Source organism: Hippocampus comes, unplaced genomic scaffold, assembly GCF_001891065.2.
Source record: "Hippocampus comes isolate QL1 unplaced genomic scaffold, H_comes_QL1_v1.1 scaffold207, whole genome shotgun sequence".
NCBI lineage: Eukaryota > Metazoa > Chordata > Actinopteri > Syngnathiformes > Syngnathidae > Hippocampus > Hippocampus comes.
In genome coordinates, this window is record NW_017805146.1 from 897,524 (window position 1) to 915,296 (window position 17,773).

A 17,773-nucleotide genomic window follows, 5' to 3' on the forward strand; every position below is an offset into this window, starting at 1 on the left:
GGGGGGGGGGGGGGGGAGACGCATGTCTTGTCAGTTTTTACGCTTCAAGATTTGAGAATTTGTCATTTTACATATACATGGGGGTTGTGGAGGTTTCAGGTACAAAATTTGGTCAAAATATCTCAAATATCACCCCCCGAGAGGCTCGCAAAAATCTGCCTATTTTGTCTCATGCAAATCAGGCACTCCTCACCCACTAGTGTACTAGTATAACGCAACGATCAAATGTTTATTAGAATCTATAAAGAGCAAAATCCCGACGGCTCCGGTAAAACGCGTCGCTATTTTGAATGCTACGGCGATGATAAATATCGGCCACCTTTATTACGCGAGCCTTTGATTTGTAAGCCACTTTCCAATTTGCAGCAGGCGGGGGGGGGCGCGCTCCCTTTTAGGCGGCGGCGGCGGCGGAGGAGCACGCGCAACCATTAGCGGCAGTCAAGTCGATAAATAACAGCGCTGCTTTGGGTGTCTTTCCATTCGGATTTCAGCTCTGGTTTTTGCTCAGGGTTTCACTCCAACTCGGCCGAGGATGTCTTTCACGGCGATGGGAGAACCACCTGACACGAAAACCGCCGCTCCCCGTCAACCTTTAGCGCAAGTCGCCGGAAATTTCAGACCTCCACGAACACATTTGTCAGTGATACCGATTGCTCCCACAGAGCAGCTAAATGATTGCCATTACATCGACACGAATTTCCATGAAACGGTTCACATTATGTTCATCAATGAAATGATATACTTTGGTTGATCATTGGTGTTTATGTCTAAACACAATGGTTAATTATCTTGCTTCATGCGTCAGTTTTTCAGTCAACCTCAAAAGGGAGTAACAGGTGGGGGGGGGCTTGAAGCATTCATGTTGGGCCTCTTTGGAGAACTGTGTGAGCAGGAGTGAGAACAAGGGCTTCGGAAATCTTCTGCGTGTTTTAATAAGTGAAAGCATGTATTAAAAATAATCATCATAATAAAAAAATAAAAAAAACAAACATTTAACCCGTGAATCACCATTTTTACACAAGAGTAATAAACATGCTTGATTGCTGCATCTAACCTTTTCCTTTCGTTTACCCTTGGAGACCTTTTTGCATGACTTAAAAAAAAACAAAAAAAAACGTAATGCCACTAAATATGATATGGCGCGATTGGCTTTAGCATTTAATTCCAAATATTCCAACCAGTCAGCGGGATCTTTTCTTGGCATGAAAATCACTGTGTCGATACGAGATATCAGTTTGCTTGCAGGGCAAAAATGTAGAATATTCTTAAAGAGATAGAAGAGGGAAAGTACAGCTCTTTCCAAACACAGTCCTAAATGATTGAATTGAATTGAATTAATCCTACATACATTGCACTTCGAGACTGGACCTGGAGAAAATAGATCGAAATGACGGTCCTTCATTTGATGATAGATAATGGTCTCAACACAATTGAAATTATTTGTTGTCCAAGCACTGCCTTTTAGGCACCATGCTCAGAGGCAATGCTGTCCTTTAATACATGTCATGTCTGTGCAAATGACATAACCGCAGAGTAAACAAACGCCAAATGTGACCCATATTACTCAAGGGAGGCGCAAGGGTGAGCGCTGTTCGCATGGTAATGCGTGGAAAAAGTAAATGAGGCTACTGTAAACTTTCGGGTGGGATGGGAAGAAAAAAAAAAAAAAGATGCCATGACACTTGGCTGACACCTTTGCTGTTTGTAAACAACTGCAGTCACTGTGACACCCAGTGCAAGAATTTGTGATGCCTCCGAAACACACCTAGCGTACAGTCGATCCATCACTGTAAGCAAAAAGATCACATTTCGCTTTATCGTGGTATTTTAACCATGGCTCTAAAGTGCTTCTTTATTTTTTTTAATAATTGGGGATTTTTTTTTTTTTTTTAGACTGAAGGTATGTACATGAAAAAAAGAATCGTAATCTATTATCTCTTTAAAAAAGCATTTGGGGTGTCTGGAACATATGAACTGACTTTACATCATTTCATATGTAAAATATTGATTCAGTTTTGGTACAATTCAATTGTACTCCGACTTTCTGGAATGGATTAATCGAAAACCAAAGTTCCACTGTAAGTACGTTGTAAAAGTACAGTGTTGACCAATTCATCACAAGACACCCATGGGCAATCGGTAAAAGTCAGCGCGAGAGAGATCAAACAAAAATCTTTTTTAAAGGTTTAGCCTTCAAACACTCCTCCCACACTCTATTTGCATTGAAACTTTTTGGAACAAATTCTAAACCAATTTCAAAAACGAATTTTCGGTTGTTAACGAAAAAACATTCATCAAAGTGGGACTCACGATAAGTGAACTTCGCATTAAAATTAGCCTTGTGCTAAATCTAGCACTTTTACACAATGTAACGATGCTTGATGGTTGTAAAAAAGGTGCATTGACCCGTCCAAATAAACCAAAAAAGTAAAAAGTAAACTGATCCGTGATGATGTGAGTATGCAACTCCATTAATCATGATTTCCATAGTTAAACTGTTCTCAGTAACACAACAAAAATGTCCTTTTATCGTGTAATTTTTTTGAAATTATGATCAAACTTTTGTAAAGCAGAAAAACAGCAGAAATTGCTCCATAAAAATCAACAAAGAGCAATTTAATGATTTTTACACTTTTATATCCATAAAGTGGCCTAAAATGTTTTTTTAAGGGGGCGGGGGTTGGGGGTTCATGATGATGATATATTGACAATGGAGTGATCATTTCCATTCATTTCATTTCGAACCTTTGTTTGGACACCAACATTATGGACAAGATCATGTTAATTTGCAGACACTTTAATCGCTTGATGGCGAGTAAACAAATGCAACCAAACCATCCGAATTGTCATCAATATTAAATCTGTACAGGTATAAAGCGAGCCACCTCTTTCCTGTTTCCACCAGATATTCTTTCCCCCCTAACAACCAATGAGGAAAATTCAGAAAAGCACATTTTGTGGTTAAGTGTGTTTGGCTAAGTCCACAAACATCTCAACATGGAGAGATTACACATAGGTACAATGTAAGGCAACACGTTTGAAGATATTTACTGTTTAAAAAAAAAAGGCTCGAAAGGCGATGAAAAGCAGCACTACTTTGTTTGGTGGAGGAGTACGTCTGGGCGGGGGGCGGGGGGCTGCAGCCTCCCCCTTACTTTTTTTTTTCCATTAGATTCAATTATAAATGGCCGAGAGCGGAGGGACGGCCAGCCAATCAGATCTCGGCTCGCATGTCAACCTAAGACCAACTGTCTTGTGGCTCTGACAGCACGATTTTTACCTCCATAATTCAAATCCCAAAGCAAAAAGCAATCTGCGCTACACCCGAGTGCAGGCGGCCGGAGTGACAACACGGAAGCAAAGAAACGGAGGGCGTGAGAAAATAAAAATAAATAAAACCAATGACACTCACGCAAAAAAAAGAAGACATAATCGGGCCAGTTGATCCAAGAAAACGCTCAATTGGTGGTCAGTTTCACGATACAGACACACTTCGCCATGCAGTGACTAGCGACTTATAGCACATAGCTTTTTGCTAATGAATATGCAAATGTCTTTTTCCGAGTCCACGGCTGTCATTCACGTCTAATTTCAACGATGTCACACGTTTTCTAAAGCAGCACACTTCGTACTTTTGTAAGTTTTAAAAGCGAAAAACAAGCCTCGGCTGTTCGCCGTTGAATCTCTAAATGGAGGTTGGAAGAGGAGGAAGAAAAAGCCATTATCACCACCTTGCTCTTTAAACGCACACTTTCTCCTGTCAAACTCTTCACCGTACTTGGCCAAACTCGTCACCCCCTCGTCACAAAAAGTTGTTTTTAACGCCCAAAACACGACTCGTTCCTCGCTCAGAAGCACTATTGCAGGGGGTTGTGGCGGTGTGTGAAAAAGAGAGAGGCAGCCATTTTAGAGCTCTCGCTCCATAGACAATGGCTGGTAGCTTAGCGTGGCAGGTTTCCGAGTGGGGGGGCTTACCTGGTTCCTGCTGGGGGCCTGTGCGGTATTCCCCGGGCTCATGGGAGGGGGGTGGTGGGCCCTATGTTGCCAAGCCGGATGGACCCCACCGTAGGCACTCGCCATCTCCCCCGCCGCCTTAGTGCCCCCTTCCTGGTTGTTATAGTCTCCTTGCGGGTAGTTGGGGTAGCTCCTGGCCAGGCTGGGGGACGTGAGCAGCTGGTTTAAAGTCGGCGTCGACGTGGGTTGCTGGCTTCCCATGTTATACCTCTGGTTGTTGTACGAGGCGGCAGCAGCCATCCCTCCTCCCGCCGCTGCTGGCTGCTGCTTGCCTGGCTGCCCCCCAGCCGCCGGGGGCTGGTTGTTCCGCGAGGAACTCATGGCTCCGTAGCCCTGACCCTGATATGAAGTCCTGTTCTGGAAGGGGCTGTAGTTGTTATAGTGGTTGGGGTAACCGTGTTCGTGGGAATTGGCGGGGTAAGGGTCCATCATGCCCGGCCCCGGCGCAGCTGCCATGCCAGGGCTTTGTTGTCCGCCATGTTGATGAATAAGGGCCCGGCTGTAGTGCTGGTTGTACCCGTAAGGAGGTGGTGGGAAGGGGCCCGTGTGGTGGTGTCCCACACCGGGATGGTTATTTCCTTCAGGCCCGCCGGAATCGTTCTGATTACTGCTATTATTATTTACCCTGGGCAAATTCCCGTTGCCGTTCTTCATGTCAGGATCCCCTCCTCCCCCGGCAGCGTCGCCGCCGTCCTGCAGTTCCTTTCGGCCGGGAGAGCCGCCGTCGGGCCCCGCTTCCTTGTTCTCATGCTGATGCGGCTGCTTCTCCCCCGGTGCAGACTCCTCCTGCGAGTCCCGATCCGGCTTTTTGAGTTCGGACGGCGGGCTTGCGTTGAGAGAGGCGACGCTGGCGACCTGAGCGGCCATGATATCCCCCCTCTCTCGCCTCCCCACTCTTTCTACAGCACCTTTTTCCTCTCAGCAAGGCGACTCACTCTCGATTAAACCCCGAGTAGTCATTGAATATAACTACATTTAACACACCGTACCCGTCGTCCGAGTTCATCCCGCCCCCCTCCCCCGGTTTTGCCCTCCGTCCGGACCGGTATCCGGTAAATCCACCGCGACTCCGTTTCAACTTGAGCGGAAAAAAAACAAGGACGGGGGGGAAAGTTTTCGCGACGGAGAACACACGAAAAATACGGTGACGGCTAAACTCGGGGGTGTGAATCTGTTTGCGGCGCGTTAGTGTATTTAAAAAAGAAAAAAGAAGGGGATTCTAACGCACAACTAGAGCGCGAGCGAGAAATCGAGCGAACCAGCACGAGGCTCCGCGAGACACAGCCATCTTAGTGAGGGGCAAGGAAACACGCAAAACCCGGAAGCGCAACTCAACGCCATGAAAACAACACTGGACCCGGACTGCGGGATCAGGACAAACGTTGTTTACATATGCTCCACTCTTTCCCAATTCCTGGATTGTTCTTTCCCCCATTTTCCATTGGCACTCGGGGAAAAAGAGACACATTATTTAGCTATCTGTTTTAAAATCTGACTCCATTTTTGACCCAGATCAAAAATTGAAAATGGACCACACGGCTAGTGGTTGTGGACTCACCTAAACACGATCAGAAGCACCAGGGGCGTTTTTTTGTCAAGAAGGATCTTGCAGCACACCCCCAAAAAAGATAACAATGTATTTTATCAAATAATTGTCATATAAAATGAAGAACAAATAACTACCAACACGGAACTCAAACAACTTGATGTTTGGTAACAATCATGAGTAAATATACGCTAGAAAAAATCCCAGTGCTTTAGCATTGTAGTCCATTTGGAGTTCACCTATGCAAATCAATTGACCGCTAAATAAACTACAAGAATTCCCCCCTTTTAGATCCAAACAGGACACAAATGGTGTTTCTTCAAATGGATACAATAGGCTCATTTAATAGCGTCATTTCTGTGCATTAGTGCTCAGAGCTCCAGACTTAGGAGTCTCCAGTCTTATTCATCAAGTAACACTACAGTACCCATATGTATGTTTGTTGTTGTTGTTGTTTTTTACCCATGCCCAAAACTGAACAGGAATTTGGCCATTTGGGTTTTAAGCAGCCATTTTGAGCCAAACTCCTTCAACACAATTCACCCACATGAACCTCAATCGGAAGCAGGTCTCAAGAAAATGGCTAGGTTTTTTTTTTTTGTTTTTGCATATTCGTCCTGAGAAACCACTTTCCATTGGTTCTGCATTGCCTGTTCCTGACCAAAATAGCCACACAAAGATTAGCAAAGATGCGTTTGGTATGTCATGTGTTTGCAGGAACAGAGAGGTAAAGCATGAAATTTCAAGCAGTGTTGTGTGTGGACCGACCCAGTGCACACAGAACAGGAAGTGAAGATCGCATGTAAGAATAGTGAGCATCGTGTAAGGCCTTTGAAATTCACATGTTGCTAGTTGGGGGTGGGGGGGGGGGGGTATTTCCAAAGAAATTCTGAAGCACAGCACTTTGGTCAGGACCTAATTAACAGAACAGACCCCAATTATGCTTCTTCTTCTTCTTCTTTTTCTTCTTCGTCTTCTTCGTTTTCTTCTTCTACTCTCTCCACCCCTCCTCCTCCTCCTTCTTCTTCGTGCTCCCTGCCTGTCTCCTACTCTCAGGGCAGAAGCCAAGGAGTTGCCTTCCCAGACCGTCTGAGTTTTCGACACTCAATAAAAAGCAAGCCTGTGAAAACCATAATTCAGACTAAAAACTATGATTTGGGGCAATGTAGCGAACATTCATGACGGAGGCAGAGAGAATGAGAATGTTTGAACGTGATCATGCCCTATCTTTACAAATTTAGGACAAAAAGAACACACACACACACACACACACACACACACACACACACACACACACACACACTCACACACACACGCACGCACACTTGTATTCACAATCCCTCATAGGCATATCGTACTCTGTTTTACTGACTCATTACATTACGTAAAAGGCCTCTAAATCTGCTGCTCTAATGTTACGAAAATATGCAGCAAATGCTCCGAGATGTCCACTTCGTTCCGGGAAAGCTAGCGTTTCCGAGCGGCGGGTAGCAACCGTGAACGCATCAGCGGCGCTTGCAAAAGCAAGCAGAACTTTGCTCTGTGAACGTGGGGGATGGGAAGCATGCGAAGCAAGCAAGCGAGTTCTGCTTCACCCCTTTCTCTCGGCAATGCGGAGCTCTCCGCTGTCATGGCTTACTCTTCCAGTGAAATAAATAGTTGGCGTTTGCACACAAGCGATGTTTGTGTGCGTTTCAGGGACGAAAAGGCAAATGTTGCAAGGGGTTTAATACATGAGAGTGTGCAGGGTAGGGAGGAGGGGGGCGCAATTCAGCTGCTGTATATAGGCTACGGGAGGAGTGTGTGTTTTATCAGAAGGGACAAGGCTATGAGGGAAGGAGGGAGGGAGCTTTTTTTTTCTTTTTGCATAAACTTGCTGTTTATTATCATGGGGGCGCATTTGCTCCTCTTGTTCAGGTTGGGCATCTCTGCAATATGGTTTCCATGCGTATGCTGTGTCCTCGCCCTGCTTTTAGTTCTCCATTTCCAGGCTGATCTCGTACTGCCAAGGCCCTACGAGCTTAATAGTGGGCTCGAGGCCCCCCACCCCGCCACAATTAATAGACATGATGACTCTTTAAACTGATATGACCCAAAATGCAGACTCTTGAGCCAGTTCTCGGTAGTATGATGTTCAGCGCTTGTTCGCGATTCCTGTCTTGCAGCCCACGTCATCGCGTTCATCCGTTTTTAAACCGTCATCATTTATATTTGGTTAGTACTTAAAAAGCAGACTCAGTCGGCACGTATTATGCCACCGTCTGTGACGTGGGTCTCCATTCACTTGGATATCGTCGGTTGGTTTCTCAGCGATGGTTGAACTGCAACTGGATGAAACGGACATCTATCATTTGACATGTACGTCCATCAGTGGATGAACTCCATTTTCAATCACTGGAGCAAAAACGGCAATTATCAAATGCAAAGAGCCATACAGCATTGGATGACATCATTTACTACTTAAGTTTTGATTGTAGTTTTACTATGGATGGAGAATATTCCGTTTGAAATTCCTTGTCCCTGTTCAATTTTTGTCGCAACTTATCCCAACACCACTGTTGGCAGTGTGTGTGTGTGTGTGTGTTGGGGGAGTGGCAAAGGTGACAGTGGTGGGGGTAGCAGATGATTTAAGAGTGTTTACTCAGTCCCCAGCAAGCCACCCTCAGTGAGTGTGATGCATCACCCCCGACTGTCACCAAGGCAGCGGCTTGGGCCTCATCCAAGTGCCCGTTTCTCTTGTGTTCATTTAACACAGGGGTGGGCAACTTGCGGCCCCTGGGCCACATTCGCTGTTTGAGGAGTGGCGGCATGGTGCATTTGGCATCTGGGATTTACGCGACTTAATCCACATTTTAATGCCATTACTATTGGCAATTACAGAAACCTTCCATTGTAGACAAAATTGCAATTTGACAGTAAGCAACTGTAACACGTACGCCATCTGCAGCTTTTCAAGATCAATATTTATCGAATGACATGACAAAAAAAAAAAAAAGCCATTTTAATTTTTACATCATACTCACCAGCGATGCTGATTATTAAACGTCGGAATGTATGCCGCTTGCCATTTTGCTGTTCAAAGTTGGCTGCAAAGATATGTTCCGATCAACCAATCCGAGGATGGAAAATTGCCGACGTCATCAAGGTCGGCACTCAGGGGGGGCCTGCGAGGACGAATGCGAAGTCGGATTGGTGAAAGGAACACTCTCTTCGCAATGTTTGTTGCAGTCACGGGGGCCGGCTCTGCCAAAAATCTATTTCTATAATCATCCTTGAATGCTGAATGACTTTCTCAGCCCTTTTAGATGGTAAATATGTTTATTTAATTGACAAGTCATCACTGTGGAATTTTAATGTAGCGATTGGATTTCTTTGGGATTAAAACTTTGTGAGGGGAAAAAAAAAGGCTTTTGATCTCCGGGACAACCCGATAATGGGGTGTGGAATTTCTTAACAAGAGTGTGCTTCAATTCAATCGCGCACACACACTCTCTGACAGTAACGTACACAATTTCACAATTGATGGCCACAAAGGCTGCGCTGTCACACTGACCCCAAACATCAGCAGCAATCTTAAACAAAGCTCGACCTGGCCACACACACACACACACACACACACACACACACACACACACACACACACACACACACACACACACTCTAAATCACAACAGTTGGATCCTGTCCAGATGGTTGCCATGCAGCCGTTCAACACGTCGTCTGGAGCGTGTAGAGGAAGGACGTGCCACTTAGAAAAGTGCAATGGCCATTGTGTGTGTTTGTGTGTGTGCGTGTGCGTGTGTGTCACGAATGACGTTTAAGATTGCAGCCAACAAAAACAACATTATCAAAGTGAACCGGAGGAATTCAGACCGTTCTCGCTGTTACTCGTTCTCGCTGTTACTCTTGCGCTTGTCGGCGCCGATTCCTTTCCCAAAAAGAAGACAAAGTGTTGATGATGCGCTCTCCTAAAAAGAAAAGATTTCAGCTGTTATAATAATTTTAAATCAGCCTTGTGTTTGTTTGTATACGTCCCTGAGTTCCAGTTCAAATCTGGCTTTGCCTATTTGGACCACAGAGGCGTAACCAACAAAAAAACCCAAAAGCTGTTTTGGGGTCCTTGTAATTATTTCAGTAAATTTAGCTCAGTGTTGAGATGCAAGAAAAAAAAAGGCCTTTTTTTCTTGCATCTTACCTAAATGGGTTCCGTCAATTGAACTGCTGGATGAAGTCCTCACAATATTCTCATGTCACAACCTCAGAGGGCGAAAAAGACATGCTTTCAAAATCAAAAAATGATTGCACATATTCAGGCAACACCAGGTTTGTTTGCATGTGAATTGGCTTTGGGGTCTTTTTTCAATTAAAAAGGATTTGACTACATTCACCATCCTGTGAATTCTTATTTTCTCCCGCACGACACAAAGAAAGGCAAAGAAAAAGGAAGCAGTGTGCATGCGAATGGCGAGGTTAAGTGCTCTCCAGAGCGAGCCGCCGTCCACCTTGCGAGGACGCCAAGTGCTTGCGCTCTTTTTTTTTTTTTTGCAGGTGAGGGATGAAAGGAAATGCAGTGCGAAGAATGGTGTCTTTCAGCCGCGGAAACTGGTCGCCGCTGTTAATCAGGGATGGGCAAAGTCATGTACCTTTTTTTAATCTGGCCCATTGAGCATTTACATAAACAAGAGTCGAGTAATGGTTGTGGGTTTTCTCTTCTGAAAATTGGTTAAGTAAAATGTTTTATTGTTATTTTTTTTCATAAATTGAGCTCATTAAATAATTGGTATATTCATTCATGACTTACTTGTCTGCAATGTTCATTTTGTAAAAATAAAACAAACCACTGGCGTTGAGCTTTACCAAAAAGAAGAGAAACGACTCACGTTGTGCATTCTTAAAAATGTGAAAAAATACAGATGAAATGAAAAAACTTGATATTGTACATTCCTCAAAAGAAAACAAACGAGTGATGTTGCACTTGAAGGAATAGTCAGGCAGGTGAAACTGCTCCCAATGACCATGTCCCTTGATCTTGGACTCTGCGAAAATGAAAACAAAACACTCATCTTTGCGCTTTCCTCCGAAAAAAAAAACAAAAACGATTAACGTTGCTCATTCCAAAGACAAATACAAACTATTGATTCTGCCCTTTCTTAAAAAGAAGACAAAGTACTTTACATATCTTGCCTCCATGCGCCGCTCTCAACGCACGGGCTAATTCCAGGGGAGCATGTTGACAATGTTCAGCTACTCGCGTATCTGAGAGCGCTTTGCTCATGAATCATTTGAGCCGGAATGCTGAGTTTTGCCCTGACGACTACGGAGAGGGGTGCCAACCCAAATCCTGGCTGTGGCGCGGGCACATGCGGACGGTGTCCCTGCCAACCGTCGCTCCCTCAAGGCCCGCGCTAGCCTTTTGTGAAGATGCCCTAATTGGCAGGAGCCGTGCCCGACAGGTTCAAATATCCCCTCTTCGCCGCTTGATCCAAATCCTAAACTGGTCCAAATGACGTGGTCCAAAGCCACGTTTCATATTCCGACGGAGGGTTTTTCTTTTGATCGTCTCTGCCGGCAACAGATGGAGAAAATTGGAAAGTTGCACATGTAAGGCCTCGTTTTGACTTGGCGGCCCATTGCGCCGGCTAATCTTGTCATGCTAAAGCCTCGGAAGAAGGTGACGGCGACATAAAGCATCAGTGGTCGCAAGAGTGCAAAAATCGAAACCAAAAGCCGAGCTGCACTGTTTACACTTTCTGTCAGTTCCCGAAAATGTTCCGCACGGGAACTTAGTTCATTTCCGAACTGGATCGCGAAGAAATTTGCTGTAATGTTTTTTTAAATTTTTGTTTGTTTGTTTACGATAAGATTCCTTTTGGGAGTAAAATGTTCCACACGGGAACTTAGTTCATTTTCGAACTGGATCGCAAAGAAATTTGCTGTAATGTTTTTTTTAATTTTTGTTTGTTTGTTTGTTTACGATAAGATTCCTTTTGGGAGGATTTGGCTCAATGCCTCTTTGAGAGATTTCCATATCACTCGTGAGACAAAGCACAATCCTCGCTGATACGGTGACAAATTAAGGCTACTCGAGGAAACGGCAAAAAGGGAGGACAGGCGGCAGAAATAGCATCTTGATCAATTATTTTAAGAGAAAGCATTGTAAAAAGGAGGCTTTTTGCTTTGCGAAACGTAGTAAACACACCTGAATGTTGGGGGCTGGTGCCCAAGGGGTATCCCAAAGGCGCTTTTTTTTTTAAGAGCACACAACATCCTGACCCTCTGCGTTTATTTGTTGTTGCACTGGAAGAATTGGGCTGATAGCGAAGTGCTACCTAGAGAAGAGCAAGGTGGAAAAGCAGACTGGAGAAGAGGACAAGGGACAGGGATGTGGGAGGGGTGGGGTGGGAGGGGGGGGGGGTCAAATACAACGTCAGTTATGCTGAAACACCGATTTAATGTAAGGCTTGGCTCTGGGTTATAAGCAGCGAGAGCGAGAGAGAAGGAAAATCCGGTCCGGATCACAGGATGGAGGAGAAAGCCAATGAAATCATCTCTTGGGAGGACCACCACCAAGACCCCTGTTGAACTAACACATCCTACCCCCATACTGATTCTTGACCCATTCGGGTTACAGGAAAGCTACAATGGGTTCTGCAGTAGAAAACGTGCATTGTCATTGTCAATTGTTCCGCTCTTTCCATATACACAGTTGAAAACGGCCGGATGGATGGATGGATGGCCAAAGGCATGCATGAGCAAATGGTTGTCCTTCTCTTTCTGTTATGGAATGGCGGCCAGGGATGGGCGAGTACTAATACCAGGTACAGATATCGAGCTATCTGCAGGCTTCCAAAATTAGAACCACAGAAAATGTGACATCAAGTAAGTCCTCCTTGGCAGTGTACGAAGACAGTTTGACACATTGGCAAATTATCATTGGCGTCAAAAAGAAATTCATCAGGCATTGTGTTAACTGACTTTTTTTTTTTTAATAATCAAAAGCGCTCGAGGTATCGGTACTTGGTATTGATGAGTACTCAAAGAGTGACTACTCGTACAGGTATCGATGTGAAAAAAGTAACATTGAACATCCCTAATGGCGACCTATGCAAGGTCGAGTTGCCTTTTACGTCATTTTTTCGCCCGTATCATCAGCCTTTCCCACAATCTTAAATGGATGCCATTGTCAATTGTGAACTGTCAAAGTGCGTCCAAAAGTGTTTTCCACGTTTAATCCTCAACGCTCACTTGACTACGCACGGTTCCCCTCGGCGGTCCTCTTTGGGCCACTACATAAAAAACTTGTGGCGGTGTAAGCGAGCAACAGTGTTCATCAGTGCACCAAAGAGGCGACAATACGCCGACTTGACGGGGTGCAAGCAAGCTCTGCGCAGACCTCTGATTCCGTTTGTTCTGTCTCTCTCTGCTGAGAGCAGGTAGGAAGCCCTTAACTGCTCCTTCTCACCCGCCGCTTAATCTGGGCCCACAATCACAACCAGTGACAGGAGTACAAAGCTGTCTGGCGAGCGCAACAAGGCTCCGCTATTATGTAACCACTGACAGCTGGGCTTTCAAGGGAGGGGTGAAGCCCCCCCACACACTCGCGACACACTCCACACCACCAATCCTTGTGGCAGCACTTTGTGTCAAGCTGATGTGAACGTCAGGGTAGAGAAATGGTATTATGGAGCCGACGTGTTTTAGCATTTAATGCCGTATAATTCCCAGGCGGGCCGGCCAGGCGATACGATAGCGTCGCTCTGAACACGTCTGCGTTGCCTTCAAAGTGCTCTTTGGCCAAGCAGTCTCTGCTTTAACTGCATGATAGCCTGTGTACGAAGCAGAGCAGATGTGGCATCTGTAAAGCTGACAATATGGCAGGGTTTGACCTCTTAATGTCTGAATTCATTTCCAGTAATAAAAAATAAATAAATTGTACCGGCGTTTGCCTTCAACTCGATGCTAAATTACGTTGATATTGTTAATTTGAGCATAAGTAGCGAATTAGCATCAAATCAATGTAGTCAAATATCATCAAAAGTACATGTCATGTGCACACTACCTTGTTATGTTTGTGACACAAGTACACAGTAAGACGGTACATATTTTTAACTTTGCACAACTTACCTCAAATCGGACAGATTATCCAAGTTTGCAGTCCAAAAATGCCAGAACGAGTCAATCAGCATATGGTGTCCTCTCCGACCACAATCTGGAGAAAATAATGCTTGCAAATTTTTCCTAGGTCTGTGTTGGTAATGTATCAACCAGCAGTGGAGGAATACAATCACTATTTTGGGTTGCATTTGGAGCAGAGGGGGTATGACGCAAATGTGTGACAATTGGCGTCAAGGGGTTAAAACGATGATTTACTGTTGGTTCTGGCTTCCTGTTACCCTGAACAGGATACCCAATTAAAAAATGGATAACTGTAGGTAGGAATGGTCATCTGTGCAGTGTTTTGCACTGATGACCAAACCAGGGTGGAGTCTGCCAGGTGCGGCATCCACTCAAATAAACATGGCACCCCCAAATAGATGCCTCATCATTTCATCTCAGGTGAGTGCCAGACAAAATAGACCATGGTTGGTTGGTTGTCTTTATGTGCCCTGGTTTATGACTAGTGACAAATCCAGAGTGTACGTAGTCCAGCATCCACTTGAATAATTAAATGCCTCACCCTTCAAACACACTCCTCCGTATTTCCCGGCAGGTGGCTGTAGTGACTTTTCCACAAAATGGGGGACCATATATGGTAGTGCTTGGTAACTGCTGACCACTCTGAAAATCAATCCACCCATGAACCACTGAGAAGACAAACATAATTTTCTGTCATCAAAAAAAGCACATTCCCTAATGTTGTGAACTAACAGCAGCAAAAGAAATTAGCGAGCAATAACAGAAAATATACACCATACCTGTCTTTTTCTTTTTTTTTTCTTTTAGATTAGACGGAGAATTTTTGAATGTCCAAAGTTGGTGGGTTATATAGCGCCACAGGACACAACAGATCCACCACCAATCATTAGAGCAGTCAACATCAGAGAAATATTTCAAAGGCCATGGATGGGAGTATCTTCTCTTACGCTCCAAATATGCTGCGCCCATCGTCATCGATGCTCCATGGTTCACGTTCTTCCTTGTCGCTGCTCCATGGCGTTTTGTGAATTGTGTGTTAGCATTCAGCTAGCAGACGCTCACAAAACAAAGTTATGATGTTTGGTTCAATACACAATGTGGAATTCTCTTTGTTTTAAGTTAGCTTTGCCAGTAAACTTGAACTGGGAGTGGTCTGAAACAGCTTTTGGAGAGCTCTTCTCTATTTGCCAAACTGCAGCTTGTTGCTAAGTGGGATGAGCTCACTCCAATCAGTACAATCCAGTCAACTGTATTTGTACAGTACTTAGTTACTTCCCAACACAGTCAATTAGAGCACATTAAATTGAGGGGGTGGGGGGGGGGTTGCATAATATTCTTAGGTAACGTGTAAGTGTATGGATATTTATTGCTCCAATTCATGAATTTGGGTGTAAGGTTTTTAGTGGATGCGGACTGACCTTGACGCTGTCTGCAGGTCTCCAGTACAACCAGTTGTACTCCTCCATGATACAACTGCAGTCTGGAGGTCACAGTACACTAACCGTTCCCTGCCTCAGACTCACAAAGTGGCCACTTTAGCACCAAAAATCTCAAAAGAACAATGATTACCGTTCGCTGGTGGGATAGTCTGCTCAAGTGACGCGTTATTTAGACAACGTGGAGGCGTTTAGTTATCTTTGTATGTGTATTTTCGTCGTTTAAAAGCAGATTAAAATCAAATTCCAGTCCGGGTTTCCCAGGCCTCCTCGGCCTTCAATTTACTGTGTGCTTTCAGCGAGCCGAAGCACTCGTTGGCAACCTTCAGTATCCCTGCGCGGCTCGTGAATGCGTCTGTGTGTTTTTTTTTTTTTTTTTATAACGCCAAATAGTTACCCTGTTTTTATCGTCAAACAAATCATTTTCACGTCGTGGTTTAGATTAAGCAGTTGCCGTAGCACGTTCGAGTAATGTTGGGCCATCTTTGGGCAACTTGGCGCACTACTTCGGCCCCAGCTGTCCTGTCTTTCCAACACGCATACAATACATTCCTGTGTCACTCCGCCAGCGTGACAAGGCCCGCTGTTCCTGTAAACTCCCGCCTTGACTCAATGGTCGAGAGCGCTTGAGGAGCAAGTGTGAAAAAAAGAGAGGGAGAGAGAGAAAGAGAGAGAGAGAGAGCGCGCTATGAAACAAGCAGGCCTTCAAGCTCCCACTCATGAGTTCTGTTCCATATTATAGAGCAGAGAACTCGTTGCGATGGCTGTAATCACACCATAAAGTTAAAGCTTCCACACATAGAAAGGAGGTAAATATGATCTACTACTCTTCGTAAGAGTCAGATCCCAATAGAAGAGTCCCATGAAAAGTCAACCCTTCTTCATTCTCGATAATGCTCAAAGCGTACCCGACAAAAATGGCATTCCTCATGTTCTACCTCATTTAGAGCTAAATAAAGGTGATTCTCGGACCCTCAGAAAACTCCACACTACCCATCATAATGACAGCGTTAACGTCTTTGGATCATCGCCAGTCAAAAGAGGATTTTAGATGGAGCTGTGGTATTGAAATGTTCATTTGCGCAGGGCAGCTGGCTAATGATTATTTTGCTTCGTTTGTTCAACCATTAACCTCAAATGTCGTCACCACAGAAATGCAAATTTAAAAAGAAAGAGATTCTAAGTGATTTTTACACCCCATTATTTTCCAAAAGGATATTCCTTGAGCCCAAAGTGACAGTTGATGGTCTTTTGACTTGCTTGCAAACATAGCCTCACAACCATCTGCCGCATGTTTTTTTTTCTGACACAAGGGTTTAATGCTGCAGTATTTTGGTCCCCACTTGCATCAGCGAATTGTAGTGCAGTAGTACTGTAAACAAAAACAAAATAGAAGTCCTGCGTGTTAAATGTTGAAGTGGCAAGCGGATGGGTGGTCAGACAACAAAAAGGAGAAGAAGCTATTGTTTATGTTGGCAGGTAAAGCAGGTCATGTTAATCCCCTAGTTTAGTAGGCAGTCACACATTCACTTGTGGATGTTATAAGCAGACCTGCAAAATCTAACGCCATCCGACACAAGTTGGGTCAAAAATTCACACTGCACATGTGTTATGACATGATGCATAAAAAAGCCTCAGAAAGCCATGATGTACACTTGTCGGTCATTTTGGGCCAAAACAGGAATTGTTTTCGCCAAATTTAGACTCAATCGGAAAAAAAAATCTACCCCCCACCCCCATAACACTTTCACAAAGCAACATGAAATTTATTTGCATTTTCTCCCATGATAGGATGTAAGAAAAAGCCTGAATGACCCTTGAACTAAAATGAACAGCAAGTCTTCCATTTCAGGTCAAAGTGATCCCCAAGGTTCCAACGGTCAAATTCCCAGAGTGACTCCTACAAATTGACTCGGATGTGTAAATTGGAATGTTTTGAAAATTCAGCCCCTGCGACCAGTTTCACTCAGCAACATGAAATTTGGTAGACATGTCCATCACGAGTAGACCCACAAAAAAGTCTCAAGAACCCGTGCTTGATAAACCATAGGATGTCGGCTATTTTGGATTAAGGTTGACACTTAGGCCTGTTAAATCCACACTGTGTGTTCTTACAATGGCTATTGACCGTAAGGGGTCAGACGCTTGCCACCGCGCCCCTTTAAGCGCTTGTCGTGAGTTATTGGGGGGTGGTGGTGGCCTTCTCCTTTTTGTGTCCCATTCTCCACCCGCAGTGCTATGGCAGGAGGCACACTTGTGGGATAAATCAGCTCCGTTAATGAAAGGGGCCGCGGAGACAATGGGTTTTCAACTTCTTGCAACCTTTCTTTTCAGCCTCACTTCTCTCTGTGTGGTTGAAAGATGCAGAGCAGAAGATCAAGATAGCTCAGTACCACCATCGTGTGGTGACTCTTGTATTGTGCATCATGAGTTGTGAAATAACCCTCAAAATATGAAGAGACATCCAAAGATCATAACACCCACCACACAGAGCTTGCTCTTTCCAAAGTCAGACACCTTTTTGACAGTGGAAGTGAAAAAAAGAAAACTAAACCACCCTCTCTTCTCTGTGTAGAGGTAGAGTGAGAGAGAGAGAATCCGTCTCTTAAATAACACCTTTCTATCTTTGGTACTAGATAGA

At 44.5% G+C, this 17,773-nt stretch overlaps 1 protein-coding gene across 1 annotated transcript in view; it reads right to left on the reverse strand.

Annotated features, from left to right (window-relative positions):
* The window catches only part of LOC109514548 (AT-rich interactive domain-containing protein 1A-like), a 34,637-nt gene extending 29,297 nt beyond the window's left edge, over positions 1 to 5,340 (reverse strand). The window contains 1 exon segment of the mRNA XM_019867737.1: positions 3,976 to 5,340. Coding sequence (XP_019723296.1) covers positions 3,976 to 4,881 — 906 coding nt within the window. The 5' untranslated portion in view covers positions 4,882 to 5,340.
* Positions 5,341 to 17,773: the final 12,433 nt, after the last annotated feature.